This window comes from Acomys minous (assembly GCF_964271855.1).
Source record: "Acomys minous genome assembly, chromosome: 10".
NCBI lineage: Eukaryota > Metazoa > Chordata > Mammalia > Rodentia > Muridae > Acomys > Acomys minous.
The window spans coordinates 114,001,661-114,023,158 of record NC_140491.1 but is presented as its reverse complement, the minus strand read 5'-3'; the positions used below and the strand labels follow the sequence as shown (position 1 = coordinate 114,023,158).

The 21,498-nt window shown below is 40.1% G+C and overlaps 1 protein-coding gene across 1 annotated transcript in view; it reads right to left on the bottom strand.

Moving 5' to 3' along the window:
• The window catches only part of ITGA4 (integrin subunit alpha 4), a 77,508-nt gene that overhangs the window by 13,516 nt on the left and 42,494 nt on the right, over positions 1–21,498 (bottom strand). The window contains exons 16-17 of the mRNA XM_084800171.1: positions 13,301–13,450; positions 11,250–11,326 (exon numbers count right to left, since the gene is read on the bottom strand). Coding sequence (XP_084656297.1) covers positions 11,250–11,326; positions 13,301–13,450 — 227 coding nt within the window. The remainder of the gene's footprint in view (positions 1–11,249; positions 11,327–13,300; positions 13,451–21,498) is intronic.

The following is a 21,498-nucleotide window of genomic DNA, read 5'->3' as shown; positions in this document are numbered from 1 at the left end:
ACCAAAGAAAGGTTTTGATTTTATTATTTGTTTGATTTTTAGTTATTATAAAACGGTCTTTTATTTTAATGCCCCTTTGCTTAACTTACATATTCCTCATTATTTTGTAAAGTTTTTAGTCTTTACTAAGACTAAAGTGTCAGGGAGATGGCATGGAACTAGATGCTACCCAAGCCAACAGGTTAGAAGACGGTAAACTGAGGAAAAGGGGAATAAGAAATTTTGGGGAATTTGGTGGAAGTAAAGCATGGAACTGCTGTGGCCCATAAGCCAACGGCATAGAGAGCCATCGAATGAGACTACAGTTCTGGAACAGGTGATTGGTTGCCTCTGACAAGACCTGGTTCAAATTCAAAGCTAAATTGCTGAAGTGCTTCAAAGTCCTGTGAACTGCGAAACAAAGGTCACTGCCGATCTGGACACACGAGTACAGGCCTGAGGAAAGCCACTAGCTTTTGGGGGTAGAATTTCTACTAGCTTGGCTAGGCCTTGGCAACCCAATCTTTAATAACGGTAAAATGAACATTCCGTGAAGATTTGGATCAAATGTATTCCATGAAATCACTAGAACACTTCAAATATGAAAAGTTTGAGCGTAATGAAAATTCTCAAAGCCACAGAGCTAGAATATTCTAAACCCTCAAGCCAAGTGCTCAGTTTCTGCAGAGCATAGTTTCCAGGCAGGAGAAAGAAAAACTCAACTTTCGGTTACAGTGTGTTATGATTTTCTAAACTTTCCCCATAGCCATCTAGTAACTCCAAAGATAGACAAAACTGGATCAATTAATTCAAACTGGAGGGATGTGTGCCAAAGCAACCAGGCGGAGACAGTCTAACGACAAGATGTACAAAGGAGACTTAGGAACACGTTTCAAATCTCTGATTTAATACTTGGATATGGGTGAATCGCTGAGTAAAATAGAGGGTCCCATGCAGTCAGTCAGCCAGATGCTGCTTTCTTAGAGAGCACATGGTTAAAACGCAGCTCCCCGCCTCACAGAAAAGATGAAAGTGACTATTAGATGTGCACGGAATGGCTTGTGAATGAATAGCCCTCAGAGGAGAGGGGAGGGCGGACTTTTGCTGGGGTCGGACAAGCATTCCTGTTCTTTGCTTTTCTAGTCAAGTGATTATGCAGGTTTGCTTCAGGTTCCTTTTGAAAATGGAGTCTGACCGTTTTGGAAGCCGCGCGGATTATACCTCTCACGTTTGCTTCACACTCACCCTCCCCTTTCACTCTGCCACCATGCCCACAGTGCTGGCGAGGCAATGCCCACAGCAGTGCAAGTGCTGCCAGGGACTTTGACAGAAGAGTTCCCACTTCTCAGTATGACGTCAAGGCCCTCAGGGGCCCATCCTTGCCTCACTTTCCACTGCACAAGGCATTCCTTTGTTCTAGCTGCATCTACGTACAAACAGCTGCCCAAACAAAAGATGCTTTCCTTCTTCAGTCAAGCTCCCCTCCTCCCTGAGCATCTTCTCCTCCTTAGTCATCAGCATAACTTGTCCTTCCTCCCTCTTATGAGTCAGCCTGAACAGCACTGACCCCCAGGGACCACGGAGAAGCATGTTTTACAGCGTGGAATTATAGTGGTCTCACTTCTAGTCCAAATGTCCGTGGACGCAAGAGGCTAGATCGTGGTCATCAGAGTTTTTAATAAGACTAGAAATATAGTTCCTGTGCCTTTTAAAAAGGGAGTATCAGAAGAAAGGGGCAGAGTCACATTCAAGAGACAAGTAAAAAGCCCCCCAAAATGTTACTGTACACATTAGTCACTTATAGAGGCTTATGAAATCTTCAGTGTATATTTTTGTGAAACTGTAGCTAGAGAGCAAGATTGTCTGTCCTGAAATGATAAAGACATTTCAAATATCTCACTAAGAAACTCAATGTCCAACACATCAAAGTCATGTGATTCCCACCTGGTCCACATCCAAATATCTTAGTAATGACCCAGATCCTGAAATGACCAGATTAATGAAGCTATTCACTAGGGCAAAATCAGTACTGGAAAGGGAAGCTAACTTTCCAAAACTATTAATTCTTCTGAACCTCAGAGTGGATAAACAAAGGTGTAGCTTAGAACTCTTTCCCCGACACTTAGAACCCTAATAGTGTGGTATGCTTCTAAGAGACTGGACCACTTACTCACTACGCATAGATTCTGCCCTGCGTTCTCATCCTTTGCCATCCTGAGTCAGGATGTAAAAGAAGCAAACATCCTATGATACAACTCTTTAACTGTGATAAACTAATATATGTAGGAAGCCAGCATGCAGACCAAGATAAGCCAGCAGACACATGCTGGGGCCTTTCCCCCAGTTAATGTCCAGATCACTAACTTTTAAAATCTATACTCTAGTTTTACCCAGTTTTATATTCTACACAAATGGGATTGGAGTGTGCAATGCTCTGTTACCTGTGATTTTGAGTATAGTTTCTTTTATTCAAAACTATGAAATAAACTTAAATCAGTGTCTGCAAACTGCTTATCACTGTTGTCTATGCTCTGCCATACAAATTATTCCCTTTCTTATTTACCAATGTAGTTATCAGCAGGGTTTCAGCAATTTTCCATGCAGAGCTATAATAATTTCATGCTGAATACATATATGAATTTTTCTGTGTATTATCTCTTTTCATCCCTTCTACCCTTCCTACCTGTATTTCTGTTTATCTGAAGACTTTTTATTTTAATTATATAGGACTAACTCCTTAAAGTCTCCAAATCTTTGTTTGAGGAACTGAAATAAGTTACACACACACACACACACACACACACACACACACACACACACACACACAATATTGTAAAAAAAAGTATTTTGACCCCAGAAAAAGAAAACTATACTAAAGATTGCCACATGAAAAGCAAGCAGGTCAACAGAGCGAGCACCTGGAAACTCCTGCCTAAAGGTAAAAGCCATTCCTTTGTTTTTTATAAAGTTTTATTGAGTCCAGCCATACTCACTTTTGCAGTACAATGCCACACATGAGCAACAGACTGACTGATTAAAACAATTTCAAATCAACTAGATGTAACTAAATTTACTAGACTTAACTAAAATTCATTATCTTTGCTGTTGTTTTTTGTGTTGTGCTGAACAGAGTCCTGCTATGTGTAGGCCACACTGGTCTCGAACTGATGATCCCATCCCATGCGCCTGCGAGCTGTGACTACAGGTGTGCATCAACATGTCTGGGTCCATTCTGAGTTCAGCAGTGGCTTCCTTTATTTCAGCTGGCAGAGGCTACTGTCTTTTCCCTTAGAATCCCCGTAGAGATAGAGAAAGAAATCCAGCCCCTAGCTTTTAACCTCCCTTGTAGCACCCTGTAGGAAAGAAGAGAAAGAAACAAAGGACACCCCCTGTGACGCAATCCTCCTTTCAGAGCCTTGACTTTGGGAAGCTGCACGGGAGAATATGTAATAAATAACAAAGTAGCATTCTACCCCTGCCTACCATCTTACCCAGGAGGTATTTGACAGAGTGGCCATGGGCTATCCCAGCACTTAGGAGGTGGTGTGGGTTGCTCACGTTGTGAGCCTTTCTGGCTTAGTCAGCATGCATCTTCTTGGCAGTGCATGTTAAATGGTGAGAAGAGAGCCGTGCTGCCTTCTCCCAACCATTCTGTCATCATGTTACGACCAAAGGGACTTTCAAGGTTCTCTAAAAGTAAACTTCAGCTTGACATTAAAGTTTAATTAAGACTTGTACAAGAGCTGCTTAGAAATAGACGTTTATAAAATATTCTGGCTCAGGACCAAAGCATTAGTCACTGAACACCTTTGGGAGGGAAGTTGGCACTTCGACAAGCAACAGAAGGTGGAAGCATGGCACACACAGCCAGCTTCTGAGACAGCAGCCGATCAGAGCAACACCAGGCTCACGCTGCCAGCAAGACTCCTGCTTTACTTTCCATTTTAAGAGATTTTTGCACAGTTACCACAATCCCAAGTCTTCTCTTTTTAAATGTGCACCTTACTGTAGATCACCTTTAACAAGATGCCACTGGAAAGACACCAGCCAGCATTTTACGTGACATGGGGAAGAGCCAGCTGCACATCTGGACGGGTGGCATGACTGAACCAGCGGCTTCTCTGGGACTCACAGTTCATTCTTCATTAAAACATGAATAATGCAGGCTTGAAATTTACAAAGCTGCTTAGAGTCCACATAGCTGACACAAACCCAGGTACTGTGCACACATGAATCATAACTTAATAAGTGAAAGAGGAAACTAAGGAGCTGTAACACCAGGCTGTACATCTTTTCTCAGTGAGCATGATTAGGTTTTACAGGATGTATACAAAACCGTACTATCATCACTATATTCTTTCTTGATAAAATCAATTTGGTCTCCAAAATTTACTTATTTTTCATCAGGATGGAAAGGACAAAAAAAGAAAGACGAGAGGGAGAGAGAGAAGGAGGGAGGGAGGGAGTGAGTGAGGGAGGGAGGGAGGGAGGGAGGGGAAAACACTGCCAGATCAAAATACAATGTGAATGGTTATCACAGTTTAATGTTCAAAGACACACAGCAGACTTGCTTGACAAAAGAGTAGCCTTCAGCAAGTAGCCTCCAGTTCAAAGTCAAATGTTATCTTCTTTTTTTCTTCACTATTATTGCAGAGGAAATAAAACACTGAGGGATTCTTGCCCCCGAAATAGACCAATTATCTAACTTTGTTGAATAAAAGTTCAAGGGGAGAGTTGAAAAAGAACTTGGATTGGAAAGTTGGAAAGGGCCTGAGTGGACATTAGTGTAGAAGTATGTAATGTTCTGTGAGGTTAGTGAGGCTTTTATTTTGAAAAGGACAGTTCTGTTAGATTAGCCCTTTAGGGAGTTAAAACCCTGCTGTCATATGCCATCCACTACTTACTGTGTACTCATCAGTGAGCACCCCATTTGATGCTCACAGAGCCCCAGATTAAGCATCAGTCGGCAGCCCTCCTTTGACATTGCAGAAGATGAGCATCTACTTCAGCTTTGTGGAATGCAGCCTGATATCTGACATGCCTGTGAGAACTCCATTCTCCCCACACCATGACAGAGTCAGGAAATGCACACACACCAAGTTAGAGTAGGCATGAGAAGAGCTATCTTTTCTGAAAAGCTTTCCAAAGAAAAAAAGTAAAACCAACCAACCAACAAAGCACACTCTTGTTCTTGCATCCTTTTCCTTGATGATAATGTTACTTTAAAAATCATAATCATAAAAAGCCAAAAGAAGATGAAAGAAAAAGACTTATGTCTGCCCAGGCTTCCGGCTGCACATCAGACCTACAACTACCATCTCCTTGCAGATGTTATGCCACGTGGATTTCTGTAAGTAGAATTAGTGACATACTCTCTATTACATGAACTTGAAAGTATTCCTAACTATTATGAAAACAGTCAGGGGGAATGTCTATTCTTTATTCTAGAAACATGAAGTACAGGAGAGGAAGTTATTTATACCCTGAGTTATACGAAAAGTTTGACTGTAAACTCCTTCTTGATAGCTAATACCTGTTATTCTTGTAATTATGATGCCGTGTTTGCCCACTGTTATTTTGCTGTGAAAGCCTCTCTGGTTTCCTGTCCCAGGACTTTGGACACAGGAGGTCTCAGCCTAATGCAACCACGAGGGAGTGTGAATCAGCACCACTTACCAAACACCAAGTAGTTTATTATTGCAAGCATGGGAAACTCCTGTTCTTTACCGGGTAAATGCATTTACACAAAGCAGGCTTCTAGATCTGGGACACATAATACCATTAGTGCCAGCAGAGCTGCAGCCAGACGAAGGCATAAACATATGGCCCCAATTTGCAGACTGGTACTGAGAAAGGAGAGAAGACACCTACATGCAGAGATGTATTTTTGTCTGACACAGAATAACTTACTCAAAACACAGTTAGTCAAAAGCTTTCAGTGTGGCTCTGAAAACTTAATTAGAAGAATTCTCATTTGCACACTCCTCAAATGAGTTATTATGAACTACATAGAAATAGTTTAACTTTCCAAACTGATACAAAGAGACTGGTGCCTATTGCTTTACACTGGAATTCATACCATTCCAAAAATAGTAACAACTCTTGTTGAACTCTCCAAGGTATCAGGTTATGAGCCAATCGTTTGTATTAAGTGAATTTTTAAAAATTAAAACATCCCAGACAGAAGGCACAATTCTACTATATTATAGCAAAAAAAGAACACATCCGCAAGGCCCAGGCATATCATAAGACCCAGGGAAGAACGTATTACCATTATTCTGATAAATGGATATATTGCTTAACAAACTCTCATCAGTCAGGGCATCTCTCAGCCTTCATCAGAGACGCTTCTTTTGTAGTAGATGGCTATGAGCAGAGAAACGTACAACTGGTTGACCGAGAGAGAATAAGATATGGCAGACTGCCCAGCCCTAAATTCCTAGCATGGCTGGGGAAAGTGGAAACACAAGGTCCTATCTATAGCTGAGGAGCTCTTGGAAAAATAACTGCCAGGAGAGGGAGAATCAGCTTTATTCAACAATGCAGCCCCTGAGAAGATAGATACCCATATTCCAGTAGATGGGATTACACCCAAGCACATACTGGCTGCACAAAATGAATTAGGTGGATTAATAAAAAAAATAAAGAAGAGAACACATAAAATTTGGATGGAGTGAAAATCAAACCCCACTCTCCACTCAACTGTGAAGAATGTCCTGTCCGTTGGGTAAATCTGGGTAGGGGTTCAAAGTTTACTGCATGTATTGTCCTTGGCTGGTGCCACAGTTTGAACTCTGGTGCCCCATATTTGACCACGTCCCCTGGATGGGGAGGCCTGGTGGCACTCAGAGGCAGGATAGCAGGCTACCAAGAAGAGACTTGATACCCTATGAGTATATACAGGGGGAAGAGGTCCCCCTCAGTCACAGTCACAGGGGAAGGGAGTAAGGGGAAATGGGAGGGAGGGAGGAATGGGAGGATACAAGGGATGGGATAACAATTTAGATGTAATATGAATAAATTAATAAAATATATTAAAAACTAAATAAACTATGGTAGAGAAAATTTAGATGGAGTAAAGGTAGGGGTAGAGAAGGATTTGGAGGAGGGACAAGGGTGGACTTAATCAAAACTCATTATATGCATGTATGGAACTCTCAACTTAAAATGTAAACTTACAGCTCTGTTCACAAAGGACTTTTGCTTGGGTCCTATAGAGATCAATGAGAACTTTCTGGGGTCTTACGGTATACTTTTCCATTAGGCATCAGGGCATTGTTCTGGAAATGACTCAAGACCACATCCTACGGAACGCCTCCTTACACTTGGACAGCTACTGTTTAAAACCATAGGCTTGACTTTAATTGGAAAAACCACTTCCAATTAGAAATGCTAGGTAGACACTTTTGCAAGAAAATTTTGAAAAATGAATCCCATGTCTTATTTGAATAAGTTGAAAACATTTTTAGTGACATTTTCATATAAGCTCTGAAACCTCATTTCTCAAAAGCCAGAACATTTGCCGATGGCCAGGGGGACACAGAGTGCCTAAAGCACGCAAATGGGAGCACAGTCTATCTATGGTGTACAACAATTTCCCTCTCTGTAAACACACCTCCCAACTCTTATCCGAGTCTCCTGATGGACCCAAACCTTACACATCTAAGAACACAAACACACAAACGGAATGTTAAAAGGTGCTCACCAAGTCCCGCTGTGCTATAGCATACAAAGCAGTTACTGGTCACTGTTTCTCACTTAGCCGAGTGAGTCAGATGACTTTTTTATAAAGTCCCTGTAGGAGTCCAGTGATGGCTCCTTACCCGTCTGCTGTGGATGCTCATGGCTATGCTGGCATTGCCTGGCTGAGAAGGATTCATGTTCTTCCCCAGCAAAATAGTCAGCACTGTGTATCCAGCTTTCTGCTTTTTCCTACTCGATCCCTTGATCCACATTTAATAGTCACACTGGGTCTTTTGTTCCTCCAGCTGTCCCCTACATCCTCAGTTACCATCTATGAACTTGGCTATCCATGGCAACAAACCATGGCTTTTCTATTCTTCTGTCCACAATTAAAAGGAAGCAATCACATTTTCCAGATTCATAGCTTAAGCTAAGGAGAACCTTAACTCCTTTCCAAAGCTAACTCCTCTACTTCTAAGTCTTTGAGTGTTGAGAGCTGCCTCTGTTGAAACTCCTGTTGTCACCTCCTCTTCTCCAGGCATTCTGTCAGGCTCTGGGAATACAAACATGAGGCCAGGACTTACTCTGCAGCAGGTTCCAGCGCAGTGTGGAGAGAGACAATAGAATATGCACTATTCCATAGGCCTAGGGGTAAAGAAGGGTCAAGAGGTAGGAGCTGGTGACAGCTACCTCTCAGAAATGGTGAAGTTTAAGAGGTAAATGCAGGCTCATCAGGTGGATAAGTAGAATAAGTGAGAAGACAGTAGATATGAGAGCACATGTCATGGCCAAACATCTGTAAGCATTCTTCTACTGATGTAAAGAAAAAGAAGAAAAAAACCTAGGGTAGTGGTGAGAAACAGGACCAAGGCCATTACATTTTTCATCTAAAATGAGCTACTGAGTCTTTATCATTTAGTAATCAATTACGAACTCCTTGTCCCTCCACGGTGGATGTTAGACAGAGCACACTGAACACTTAATGCTTAGAATACCAATGATAGTGCCTAAGAAGCAAGAAGGCGGGGTGATGTAGGAAGGCTACTAGGCACCTGGTTTGAAAAATAGTGAAGATATATGAAGGGGGGAGGGGAGGGAGAGAGAGAGAGATCAACAAACCACACTATTAAGTGGCAGTCCCTTATATCTTAATAATTGATAGGATCCCAACAATAAAGCAAAATAGAAAAATGGTTCCAATCTAGATGTTTTTTTGCTCAGACAATCAAGAATTGTTTACATCATTCTTGCATAATGACTACTCAGAGTCAACCTGTAGGTACTCATTACGTCATTCCTGCATACTGACTACTCAGAGTCAGCCTGTAGGTACTCGGCATGCTTGACAGGCAGCAGGACATGGAAGGTGATGCTCAAAGATGCTGACTCAGGCATAGGCAGTGAGGGAAGGCCAGGAGAAGTCATATTGGTAAGTAAAGTTACCCTGGGAAAACATGCTCACGTGTGGATGGGCTGGCCATGAATGGGAGCCAGAGATGATCTGAACACAGTTGAGGAGAGCTTAGAAGGGGAGACACAACAAGATGCCATCAAGAAGATGAAAGGAAAAGGGCTTCAGGAGGCGAACTGAAGAGCTGCCAGATGTTTCAGGGTAAGTTCAAAGAGGAACTGAAAAATGTTCTTTGGGATTTAGGCCAAAGGTCGCAGTCTCTGATTTATCCTTCCCCTGCCTCCGGCCCTCTCTTGCCTTCCCATGATTAAATAAGGCACACTCAAGAAACATATAAAAGTGAGGTGCACACATTTCATGGGAGGCAAAGGTAGGCAGATCTCCGTGCACTCAAGGACGGCCTGGTCTACATATGGTGATTTTCAGGACAGCCAGAGCTGTACGATGAGACCCTATTTTAAAAACTCAAAGAAATAAAACAAGAGAGAAAGAAAAGAAGGCAGGAAGGAAAGAAGGCAGAAGAAATAGGTAAAAGCCGTCGAGTGTGCCCAGTATTTTCTCCTTGTCTTAGTCACCTATCCTGCCGCCTATTGCACTGAGATTTTCATCTCAAAATTTGCCACTGACACTCACTCCCTCCTCCTGAATTTTAGATGCGAACTCCATAGCCTTCCTATCTTTATTCTCTCTGATCTCGATACAGAACGTTAATATGAATGTATTCCTCCACTGGTTATGTCAGCAGGACGTAGGTCTATGAAGATCCCGTCAGAGTTTCCAAAAGGGTTTCCATTGTTTTTAAGGTCTTTAAATAAAATTACTCCAATGGTTGGTGTGCAGTTGTTTATCCTGTGAAATTCGCATTTCCCCTCCCTAAGCCAGCTCACGAGTCTCTAATGTGTACATGAAGTTTAATGTTGAGAGTGATTTCCACGTAGGGAGCTATTCCAAGTTGCCCCGCTTTCTTAGTTAGAGTTCCTATCGCTGTGACAAAACACCATGACCAAAATCAGCTTGTGGCCAGCCACCGAGGGAGCTCAACACCTCAAGAACGTGGAGGCAGGAGCCAATGCAGAGGCTGTGGAGGAGGGGTTTGTTCAGCCTGCTTTTCCTTTTAAAAAATATTTACTTCGTTCATTTATATAGATAGAGAGACTTGTTGATTTTATGTATAAAAGTACTCTTTCCACATGTACACCTGCATGACAGAAGAGGGCATCAGAGTGCACCCAGGACCACCCTCCCAGGGATCGCACTGTCCACAGGGAGCTAAACATTCCCACATCAAGAGAATGCACCACTATAAACTGATCTGGTGGAAGCATTTTCTCTATCAGCTCTCCCTTTTCCCAAATGACTCTTCCTTGTGTTAACTTGATGTAAGCTTAGACAGTACAGCCACCGGATTCACCCTGTTCCACGTTACGCTGTCTTCCTGTATGTCCCACCTTCTAAGCCAGGCTCTCGCCCATTGCCCTTCCCCATCACTGCTGCACTCTGACCCTTCTTTTACTTCCTGTGGTCCAGGAGACGTGCGGAATGATCTGAATATGGGGAATCCCTACATGACACGTAATTACAACGGCTTTACTTTCCACTATAAAGCAACACTAGACATCCCTTTCTACCCAGTCCCAGCCTAATGCCGGATGCTATTCCAAGCATATTGTATTTTCTTTACTCTGTTTATCGCGCTATGAATTTAGAACAAGTTAGTTCATTATTTTCAAATTTGTCAAAACGCAGTATTTTGCATATTAGTTTGAATTGCATGACCTATTTTCTAGCCATTAAATAAACTAACCATTGTGCAGTAAAGTTTATTTTTTCCAGTTAAATTCTTATTACCGTGCACTTAACAAATGTTAAAACATAACTATGACCATAGTAATGATATCCCAAGGCACCATTGAATTCTGAAATACTAAGTTACAGCAACAAAAAATTAAAGCGTGCTCCATCAAACCTTTGGGCCAAACCCTTTCAAAATGATAACGCTCAAATGTGTATTTATTATGAATTACAAAGACATCATCTAGTCCCTCACAGGAAAACATGGTCATTTTTAGTACTTTAAATGATGCTGACACTCCTGGGTTAGTCCCTCTCTCACCAGAACCCACACACATATACCCTTTATGGACTTCTGGTGAAAAACAGAGTAAACCGTACTTACTTTAAAAATCCAATTTTTGCAGAAACTTGAAGATCAGCAGAACAATTTTCATAGGCACAAAACCTTGCAAACTTTATCTGGAAATAAAACATTACAATGCTTTTTTAAATTTCTATCTATTTAAAGAGTGAAACCCCTGCACTTGACAAACATAAAAATTTCCCATTAAATTGTAACATGCCTCCCTTAGGATTAGCCTGAGGGTTAGTCAAGAGATTATAATTCATAGCTTCAGGGCTAAAGAAGCTAGGTTCCTCTCGTAGATTCCAGGCCTAAATTTGCTAAGTCAAACAAGCTTTAAATAATTATATTAAAGGGACTATGCAGATATTTGGAATATCAGATGCAAAGACATCCTTAACCTCTGTCACCACTCCCCACTTTCTCGTGATACATGCTAATAAAATTTATTACATGGAAGTACAACATCTCCTTTATTTTAGCACAGGCATGAGCAGTGACTTATATCTACAAATACAGCTATGTAGATAACCTGAGAGGCATACCTTTGTAGAAACATTGAACAAAATTAAACGACAGCTTGTCATGAATTTTGTTCAACTTATTAAGTACTAATCATTTAAGAGGATCCATGAACACTACAGGGTAGGTATGCATATATTGCTCAGGAAGACTCGAGGGAATTTTCTATGCAAGAGCAAATAAATGAAAATATTATAATAGCTCAAGACAGTAAGAGTAGGTAAACAAAGGGAAAAGGGGGGCAGAGAGAATGTAGAAAAGTCAAAGAAGAGAGAATGCACACAAAAACGGAAGTGAATGGTCACATGACATGACAGAGCATAAACTGCTCACACTAGGGGGGCTGAAGTGTAAATATTCTACCAAATGATTAAATCAGTATGATTTTCTTTCTACTATTCCTAGTTGGAGGGGCACATGGTTCTACACATTGAAATAGACATTACAAGTTGCTAATATTTTCTCCTGTGTGTTTACAATATTGGTGTTTAAATTATTGAAGACATTGGAAAGTAGTTGATATTGAAAACTGAAGTTCAATAAGAGAATTTTTAAAATCCAACTGACTCTCATAACTTTTTTCAGGTAAGATTCTGGAAATCTGCTCATAAGTTATCATGCTCATTTGATCAAGTATTCTAGACCAGACAGTAGTGACCCTGAGCTCAAGAGCTAACATGTTCTACAGCAGTTTTGGATGGACAAGATATGAACTAGACCTCTAACTGTCCCCTCCATATTTGATATTCTGCCATTTGTGCTTGCTTTGATGAGCACCAAAGCATCCTGTTAACTACGTCTATGCTGTTAAGACAGTTAAGGTCTCCACACTGGGACTGCATGACTAAATGTATTGTCAAGGAAACTGAAATAATTGAGAGCAATTTAGAAAAACATAGCAATTCACCGGCCAGGATGCAAGGTTCATCTTAAAATACAGTTGTTGTTGAGATGTGGTTAAAATCGTATAAGGCAATTTTTACAAGAAAAAATTTGTCACATAATTGATGTATTTGTAAATGAAAAAAAAAAATCCATCAGGAAAACAGAACAATCCAGTGTAGATCCATGGTCAGGGAGAGAGACACAAGAAAAGAAGGTGAGAAATAAATGAGAAAGAGGAAAATCAGTAAATGGATGGAACAACACTGAATAACTCGCAGTACGACCAAAATCCAATGAGGATATTCTTGAGAAACTCATTTCTTCAAGGAGAGAAAACCTTGCATATGCTTTAAATAAATATTTATACATAGGAATGTACTCTTATAGCTAAATGCAAATTTAAAGATTTCACTTGAATATCCCAAAGGGACACATTTTCTCTTTCTCTCTCTCTCTCTCTCTCTCTCTCTCTCTCTCTCTCTCTCTCTCTCTCTCTGTCACAAACACACACACACACACACACACACACACACACACACACACACACATACAAATCTTATATCTATTTTCATAAGCAATCTAAAAAAATCTCTAAATTTAGACACATTCAATTAATTTTGTCAAAAATTTAAAAATTTTCAATTATGTTACAAAATGGCTTAAATATAAGAAAATACTCATACCATTTTTCTAATCATGTCTTTTTCTTTCTTCTGCTGAAGGATTGGCTGAAGTGGGGGGAATTCCTTTGTGTTTCGTTTGGTGATCACATGATGCCCAAGGTGGTAAGTGGCCTCCACTTGAATAGGGGTCAGGATGTCTCGCACATCTTTCTAAGGAAATTGAAAGCCATATGTACAAATAAAAACAGCAATGAATAAAAAAGATACACAAAATTCTTTCCTTCTAAAAGGCCAAACAGCAAAGCAGTGGTGGTACATGCCTTTAATCACAGCACAGGAGGCAGAGGCAGGCTGACCTCGGTGAGGTCAAGGCCAGCCTGGCCTACAGAGTGAGTCCAAGGCAGCCATGACTATACAGTGAAACCCTGTCTTGAAAAACTAACAACAACAACAACAACGCCAAGCAAAACACAAGGACAAGAACAACCCCCCCCCCCATGTTTTAGCAGAATCACTGCAAAACACTTGGAGTGTGTGCTTTTTTTGCACTACAGAAATGCCCCTGTTGCTTGCGACAACACAAAGAGTATAAAAGGGACAATTTTTACCATCTGATAATGTTCGCAAAAGTCTGCATTTCAGCTCTTTCCTTTCATGCTATTTTCTACAATTCCTGTAGCCTGGTATAATAATATATACATTTTTCATTTATACACTCAATAAATAAATAATATCAAAGATTTCCTCAATACTTTTACTCCATTTAATAATTCCCTATATGATTGTAGAAAAATAATGTTGCTTAATAAGATCTCTTCAAATCTGAGAATACATTATACTCAGTTTTATTCATTCAACTTCATTTTTATTATGAAGTTTTCTTTTTGTTATTTATCATAATGACCTTTTCCCCCTTATATTATCTAATACCATGTCTGGTAATATAGGAAAGATGTTAGCTTTGGATTTCTAAGTTTATTGAATTTTCTTACTTTGACAGTTTTATTGTTTGCTATGCTATTATGACTCTCTCTCTCTCTCTCTCTCTCTCTCTCTCTCTCTCTCTCTCTCTCTCACACACACACACACACACACACACACACACACACACACACACACACAGAGTCCATAGATTTATTTATCTGAACACATCAGTGGTAACCATTAAGAAATACATTCTGCTTTGAAAATAGTTTTTTATATGTAGTGTCTTCTTTATCTTTATATAGCATTCCCATATCTACTCTTATGATCATGTGGTCAAAAACATATTTTTTAATGATTAGGTTTTTTACATTCATCTTACGATGTCTCCAATGACACACATCATGTGTTTATTCCAATACATTATCAGTTCCTTAATTTTAACCTTTATTTCTATGAGCATGAATTAGTTTTATCTCTTTTAGGAATATTTCCCATGAACTTAAAATGTTTTTATTATATTTGAATTTGATTATTTACTAATCTCTTCATTAAAATCCTGTCATTTTAGTATCAAAATTATTTCCTGACACATGTACAAATTGAAATAATTTAATCAATCAGAAATAACCTGAAAGCATTCCAGATTCAATTACATCAGCACTACAGTAGATCCAGAAGTTGTTGTTCAGGAGTCGAAACACGAGCATGGGAATGAGGTAAAACATGAAGCATGGTAAGACTTATTCAAGATCCACTAGACAAAAACGAAACATCTGAAGCACAGGGATCGATAGATTTCCCTTTCTCCTTGTCTGCGGACACTAATGTGATTTTACTAACAAAGGTCAGCAGAGGTCAACCAAGCATTATGTGAAATAAGACATGTTAAAGACCAATACACATGAGCATGTGAAGCACAGGGGCTAATATTAAAATGACCTCAGACTTTGAGAGGACCAGTTATGGTCAACAAATACAGACCACAAGCGCAAGGACCACTGTGGATGCTCTGTGAGTCTGCACTTTTCCTGGCATTAGAATGGTCACTATAGCTAGAAGATAGTTTGAAGAACTGGCCACAGGCTTCCAGTGTCTACCATATGAACCATTTAAGTGTCAAGCCCAGCTTGACTCAACGTTACTATGTTCTTCAATTTACAAGGTCCATTTTAAACAATACATTCAACAACTTTCTTCTGGACTATTAAATTAACTCAACTGTTTTTCACCCAAGACAGACAGATGATCTGACACATCCTTGAATGGCTCCAAGGATAGACATTATTCTGGCAGCATGATGGAATAAAGGAAAAATAGACACGCAGACATATATACAGAGAAGCTAGGATCAGGTGGGCTATGCACACTCTGATGGAGTCAGTGCCAACTGCAAACCATTGGGAAGCTCGGTGCATTTATTATGTACAGCACAGGGGTTAACTTGTCTCAGTAAGAGGTCTCTATAAGCCAGAAGTCTCGTGCTGTAACCATCTAACAGGAGGAAGCTGCTGTTGCTAGTTTTTACATACACTGGTCAATTGTTCATAAATACTCAAACTTGCACACACTGTCAGCCTTTGCACTTGGACAAGAGGAAGCCTTCACAAGTTCTAAGCCTGATTCATATGGGTAATGCTTTGACAAACCTGTGGGAATGAGGCATTGGACTCTTGGCATGGCTGTGCCCATGTCCACAACATATATATGCACTCAAGAGTCCATCTGCCCTTCACACATTCCCTCATAGTTTCCTTGTCTCCCCACGTCAACCTAAGCTAGAATCTTGCATCTGAGTTCCTTATAGAAGAAACACAATTCTCCTACTGAGCAACATCAGTGGTCCAGGTTTTATTTATCTCTGATCATTTCACTATTGGAACATGGCTTATAGATAACTTCCTAAAAACAAAAGACTTGATTTTAATGAGCTCGCAATCAATAATCCTTAACGGGAAGGGGAAACCCTATTGTAGATTCTTGCTGAGTTGTTCACATGATAAAAAATCAATCTAATAAACTTATAAAGGTGGGACATACTACGTAAAGATTAGTACTTATTAAATGTCCCTTTCACCATTATAAATAGAAAGGATATGACTATTTCTTCTTTTATTCACATTACGGCTATTCATATATCATCCTTAAAAATATCCGGTCTAGAGGTAGAAAATGAGTATTTAAATCATGAGTCTGTTAGGTACAATATGAGAGGTAGAACGACTGTCTATGTAAATGGGAAAAGTATGCAAAACCCTGGCCACAGCGTTCCTGGTTAAAGCCCCAATTAAAAAAAAAGTGTCTGAATTGACAAGCAATCATGGGACGCTCAAGCCGCCTAAAGCAGGAGTTAGATGTGAGATGGAATAGGCGACTCATGGTAGCTATGTCTCCTGACATCATACAGCTCCTTGGTTAAACAGCCTTCATGATAGAAATTGCTTGTTAGCGCTGTATCAGAACTAGGGTTGCAGGGTATTTTCCTACATATGTGCAGCAAGGAAGTGGCGTTACCTTGAAAGGACCTCTGCTTCCTTATAATGTCATTTATGCTGTGGTTTTGATCTCTAAGAGGGGCTTTTAGAGGATCATGGGAAAATATTCACAAGGGCAACTTGGCCCACCATGATTTGTGATGGGAAAAAAGTTACTTACTTTACCTTTGAGTATGCCACTCATCTCATAAATATTCATAAAAGCTTCCTAAAACTCCACAATGCAGAATCCACTGGGTCATTAACCCTCCTTTGGGAGGCTTTCTTTGATCTCTCTTTGGAGTGAATACTTTACTTTGTTCTACTTAAACTATCTCTGCTCTCAGCTGAATTATTTGCTTCAAGAAGATAAGAACGTAGAGATGCCATCACAGGTCCATTGACATCTGTGTGACTTCGGCCCTGTCATTCACTCTGTTTATGTTTTGTGACACTATCTGAAAATGACAATGGCGATGGTAGCGGTGCTGTCTACATACCGCTGGGAGGGTTAGATGGCATAATGTATGCAAAATACCCAGACATTAAGATATTCCATATATATATTACTTCAAATATAGCTCCATGTTACCCAACCAGATGCTGAAATTTAGTTTGAGAAGTACTAAGAGACATTTGGAGGCATAAGAAAGTAGGAGTTCTGTCACTCAAAGAACATTAAATAGAAAATTGTGTTGTAGCAAGTAATGGGTTTACAGTGACCAGTGGCACTTGAAAGAGCCGGAGCTGAACTACAGTGTTCAAGAGACCAGCTTACTTTTTTATTCCTTTATCTCCAGATGTCATTTATTAAATTACTTAGTAAGTGATCATCTCCACAGGAAACCTTGACCATATCGGAATGCTGCAAATCAAAGCCCAAATCCCAAGTTATCAACTTGTGAAAATGGAACAGCTTGAACCCTGAGTATTACAATAGCAAACTTGATTAAATTATTCCCTGGACATGGGAACTAGACAGCCACTGACTGTCTCTCCACATGTCCACTGTTTTAATTCTTCTCAACAAGCTTGCTTTGACCAAGTCACATGTTACTTAATTCATACTAATTTTACACAAGGTCTTCTCTACATCTGGTGTGCATTACTTTCATTATCCCAATTAGCTATTAATTATGCTTTTCTCACAGTATTCTCACAGTAGAATATACATGTGCTTTTCTAAGAAAATCACACACTTGTTTAACTTTATCAGCTCTACCTAAAAGGCAGAATCTAAAACATTAAAAATGTCTTAGAGTGACAGAGTAAGTATTCAGGAGAAGAAACAGACTTGCCTAAGAGTTTATATATGAAATGACATATGCTATTATATTAAAAATAACAAAAATGATACATCATAATTTTATCTGAATTTTCAAAAGATAGTACCCACAAGAATGCAAATTAGCTTATGCCTAAAATTAGACAACGTTTATATTCTTTCTCTTTCACAGAACTCTGTATGTCAGACCAACTTGAGAACTAAACTATAGGTCCATACTTAACTACTGGAGGAATTTTTAAAAACAGAACTGATCAGAATGTGAGGTTAAACATTATGTCAAGGCATAAACATTTGAAGATATTTACTCATGGGTCCACTGGTCACACAAGAGTCTTAAAGATGCAGCATCAAGTTAGTGATGCTATCACAGACCGTCAACCTTGCATCCGCATAGACGTGTAGGGATCATTATTGCCATGTATTCATGCACATGTGCAGAGCAAGGAGGCCATGTTAGCAGCACTGAAGAGGGCTATGAGAAACTTTAAAAAAAAATAATGCCTTTATTGAGATACAGTTCACATGGCACGCGAATCACCCTATAAAGTGGAAAAATCTTTGGCTTTTAGCATATTCAGAGCAATACAACCACTGCCACAAAAAATTAGGCAATTTTCATCAGCCCCCCCAAACCCGCTATCTTTCCTCAGTTGTTTCCCACTCAACCCTCAGCTGCCCCACAAGTCTATATTAGAAAAATTCTAAAAGAGGAATATGATACTGCTGTTCTTGGAATATTCTGTGGCACAAATGTGGAGTTTAGAAGGCCGAGATATAAACTGAGTATGAGCAAGTGCCAATATGGGAAATTATAATTACTTTGTAAGTTCAAGTGTACGTGGTAGAAAACTGTCAGTCACCTGGCACTACAGCATTCAGAGAAAAGACATAAAAGCCGAGATTCCAATTTTCCCTAATAGAAATCTTTTTAAAAGCACAGAGAATACAGCATATAGAAACTTGTTAAATATTTATCGATCTTGTGCCCTTTGTTATAACAAGAGTAACAAAACCAGAATTATTTGAAAGACAATGTCCTAAATGGATTGAACTAGAAATTATCATAATGAGTGAGTTCACCCAGAAGCAAAAAGAGTCAAATGGTATATACTCATATGGAGACACTAGTCCAAGGGGTACATCCCCATGAAAAAATTTTCCTATCAGGAAAGTGGGTCAGAGGGGAGGACATCCTATTGAGACTTTAGGTGTGAGAAGCCTGGGAGAATGAGGAAATAGAAGGATCCAGAGGGTCCTGGAAAATTATAGGTGGGTCTGGGCCCTAGGGTCCTCCTCAAACTATGGTACCAGCCAAGGAAAATATAGGCAGTAAACTTCGAACCCTACCCAGTCTAGCCGATAGACAGGGCATTCTCCACCGTTAAGTGGAGAAGGAGATCTGACTTTCACACAAACTCTGGTGCCCCATATTGGACCATTTCCCCTTGATGGGGAGGCCTGGTGGCACTCAGAGGAAGGATAATAGGTCACCAAGAAGAGACTCGATACCCTATGAGCATATACAGGGGGAGGAGGTCCCCCTCAGTCACAGACATAAGGGAAGGGTGTAGGGGGGGGAACGGGAGGGAGGAAGGAATGGGAGGATACAAAGGATGGGCTAAGAATTAAAATGTAATATGAATAAATTAATAAAAATTAAAAAAGAAAGACAATGTCCTCTTTCAGCATCCCCTCAAATCTATTAAGGAGTTAACTTGAGTTACAGCACTCAGCTGCAGCTAGACTGCCATAGCATCATGATGGCTACACAGTTTGCTGGCACCCAACCTTAGAGCAGAAATGCGCTGATGTATAAGCCAAGTGATGGTCTTCTGTGCTTTATAAACCAGCTGATGGTCTTCTGTGCTATGTAAACCAGCTGATGGTCTTCTGTGATACATAAACCAGCTGATGGTCTTCTGTGCTGTGTAAACCAGCTGATGGTCTTCTGTGCTGTGTAAACCAGCTGATGGTCTTCTGTGCTATATAAACCAGCTGATGGTCTTCTGTGCTGTGTAAACCAGCTGATGGTCTTCTGTGCTATATAAACCAGCTGATGGTCTTCTGTGATACATAAACCAGCTGATGGTCTTCTGTGCTTTATAAACCAGCTGATGGTCTTCTGTGCTATGTAAACCAGCTGATGGTCTTCTGTGCTATGTAAACCAGCTGATGGTCTTCTGTGCTATATAAACCAGCTGATGGTCTTCTGTGCTTTATAAACCAGCTGATGGTCTTCTGTGCTATGTAAACCAGCTGATGGTCTTCTGTGCTAATTAGACGAGCTGATGGTCTTCTGTGCTATGTAAACCAGCTGATGGTCTTCTGTGCTATGTAAACCAGCTGATGGTCTTCTGTGCTATATAAACCAGCTGATGGTCTTCTGTGCTATGTAAACCAGCTGATGGTCTTCTGTGCTATATAAACCAGCTGATGGTCTTCTGTGATACATAAACCAGCTGATGGTCTTCTGTGCTATGTAAACCAGCTGATGGTCTTCTGTGCTTTATAAACCAGCTGATGGTCTTCTGTGCTTTATAAACCAGCTGATGGTCTTCTGTGCTTTATAAACCAGCTGATGGTCTTCTGTGCTTTATAAACCAGCTGATGGTCTTCTGTGCTTTATAAACCAGCTGATGGTCTTCTGTGCTATATAAACCAGCTGATGGTCTTCTGTGCTGTGTAAACCAGCTGATGGTCTTCTGTGCTATGTAAACCAGCTGATGGTCTTCTGTGCTATGTAAACCAGCTGATGGTCTTCTGTGCTATGTAAACCAGCTGATGGTCTTCTGTGCTATGTAAACCAGCTGATGGTCTTCTGTGCTATGTAAACCAGCTGATGGTCTTCTGTGATACATAAACCAGCTGATGGTCTTCTGTGCTATGTAAACCAGCTGATGGTCTTCTGTGATACATAAACCAGCTGATGGTCTTCTGTGCTATGTAAACCAGCTGATGGTCTTCTGTGCTATGTAAACCAGCTGATGGTCTTCTGTGCTATGTAAACCAGCTGATGGTCTTCTGTGCTTTATAAACCAGCTGATGGTCTTCTGTGCTATGTAAACCAGCTGATGGTCTTCTGTGCTATGTAAACCAGCTGATGGTCTTCTGTGCTATATAAACCAGCTGATGGTCTTCTGTGCTATGTAAACCAGCTGATGGTCTTCTGTGCTTGAAAACTAACTTCTTTGAAAATAGCACTTCATTAAGCTATGCACATATGTTGCTCAAAATGTAGGCAAATTAGACACATAATACAAAATATGCACTAATTCTTAAAATAGTAACTATAGTAATAAGATAAAGTTTAGAAGTTATGTAAAGACTTGAATAACAATTTAAAAACCAAAATTTAAGAAATATGAGAAGTTAAGGTATTCTGATTTAGATGTTATGTCCCCCAAACGTCCATTTGTTAGGTTTGGTCTCTAGTGCAGCAATGTACAAAGGTGATATGTCTGCAATGAAATTGTGTCCTGTAGGCTCGGATCTCACCAGCAGGTTAATCTTTGTAGTTCCCTGTTTTAATGAGCTACTCGGAGATAGTGGAAACTGAACTGATGGGCCTTAAT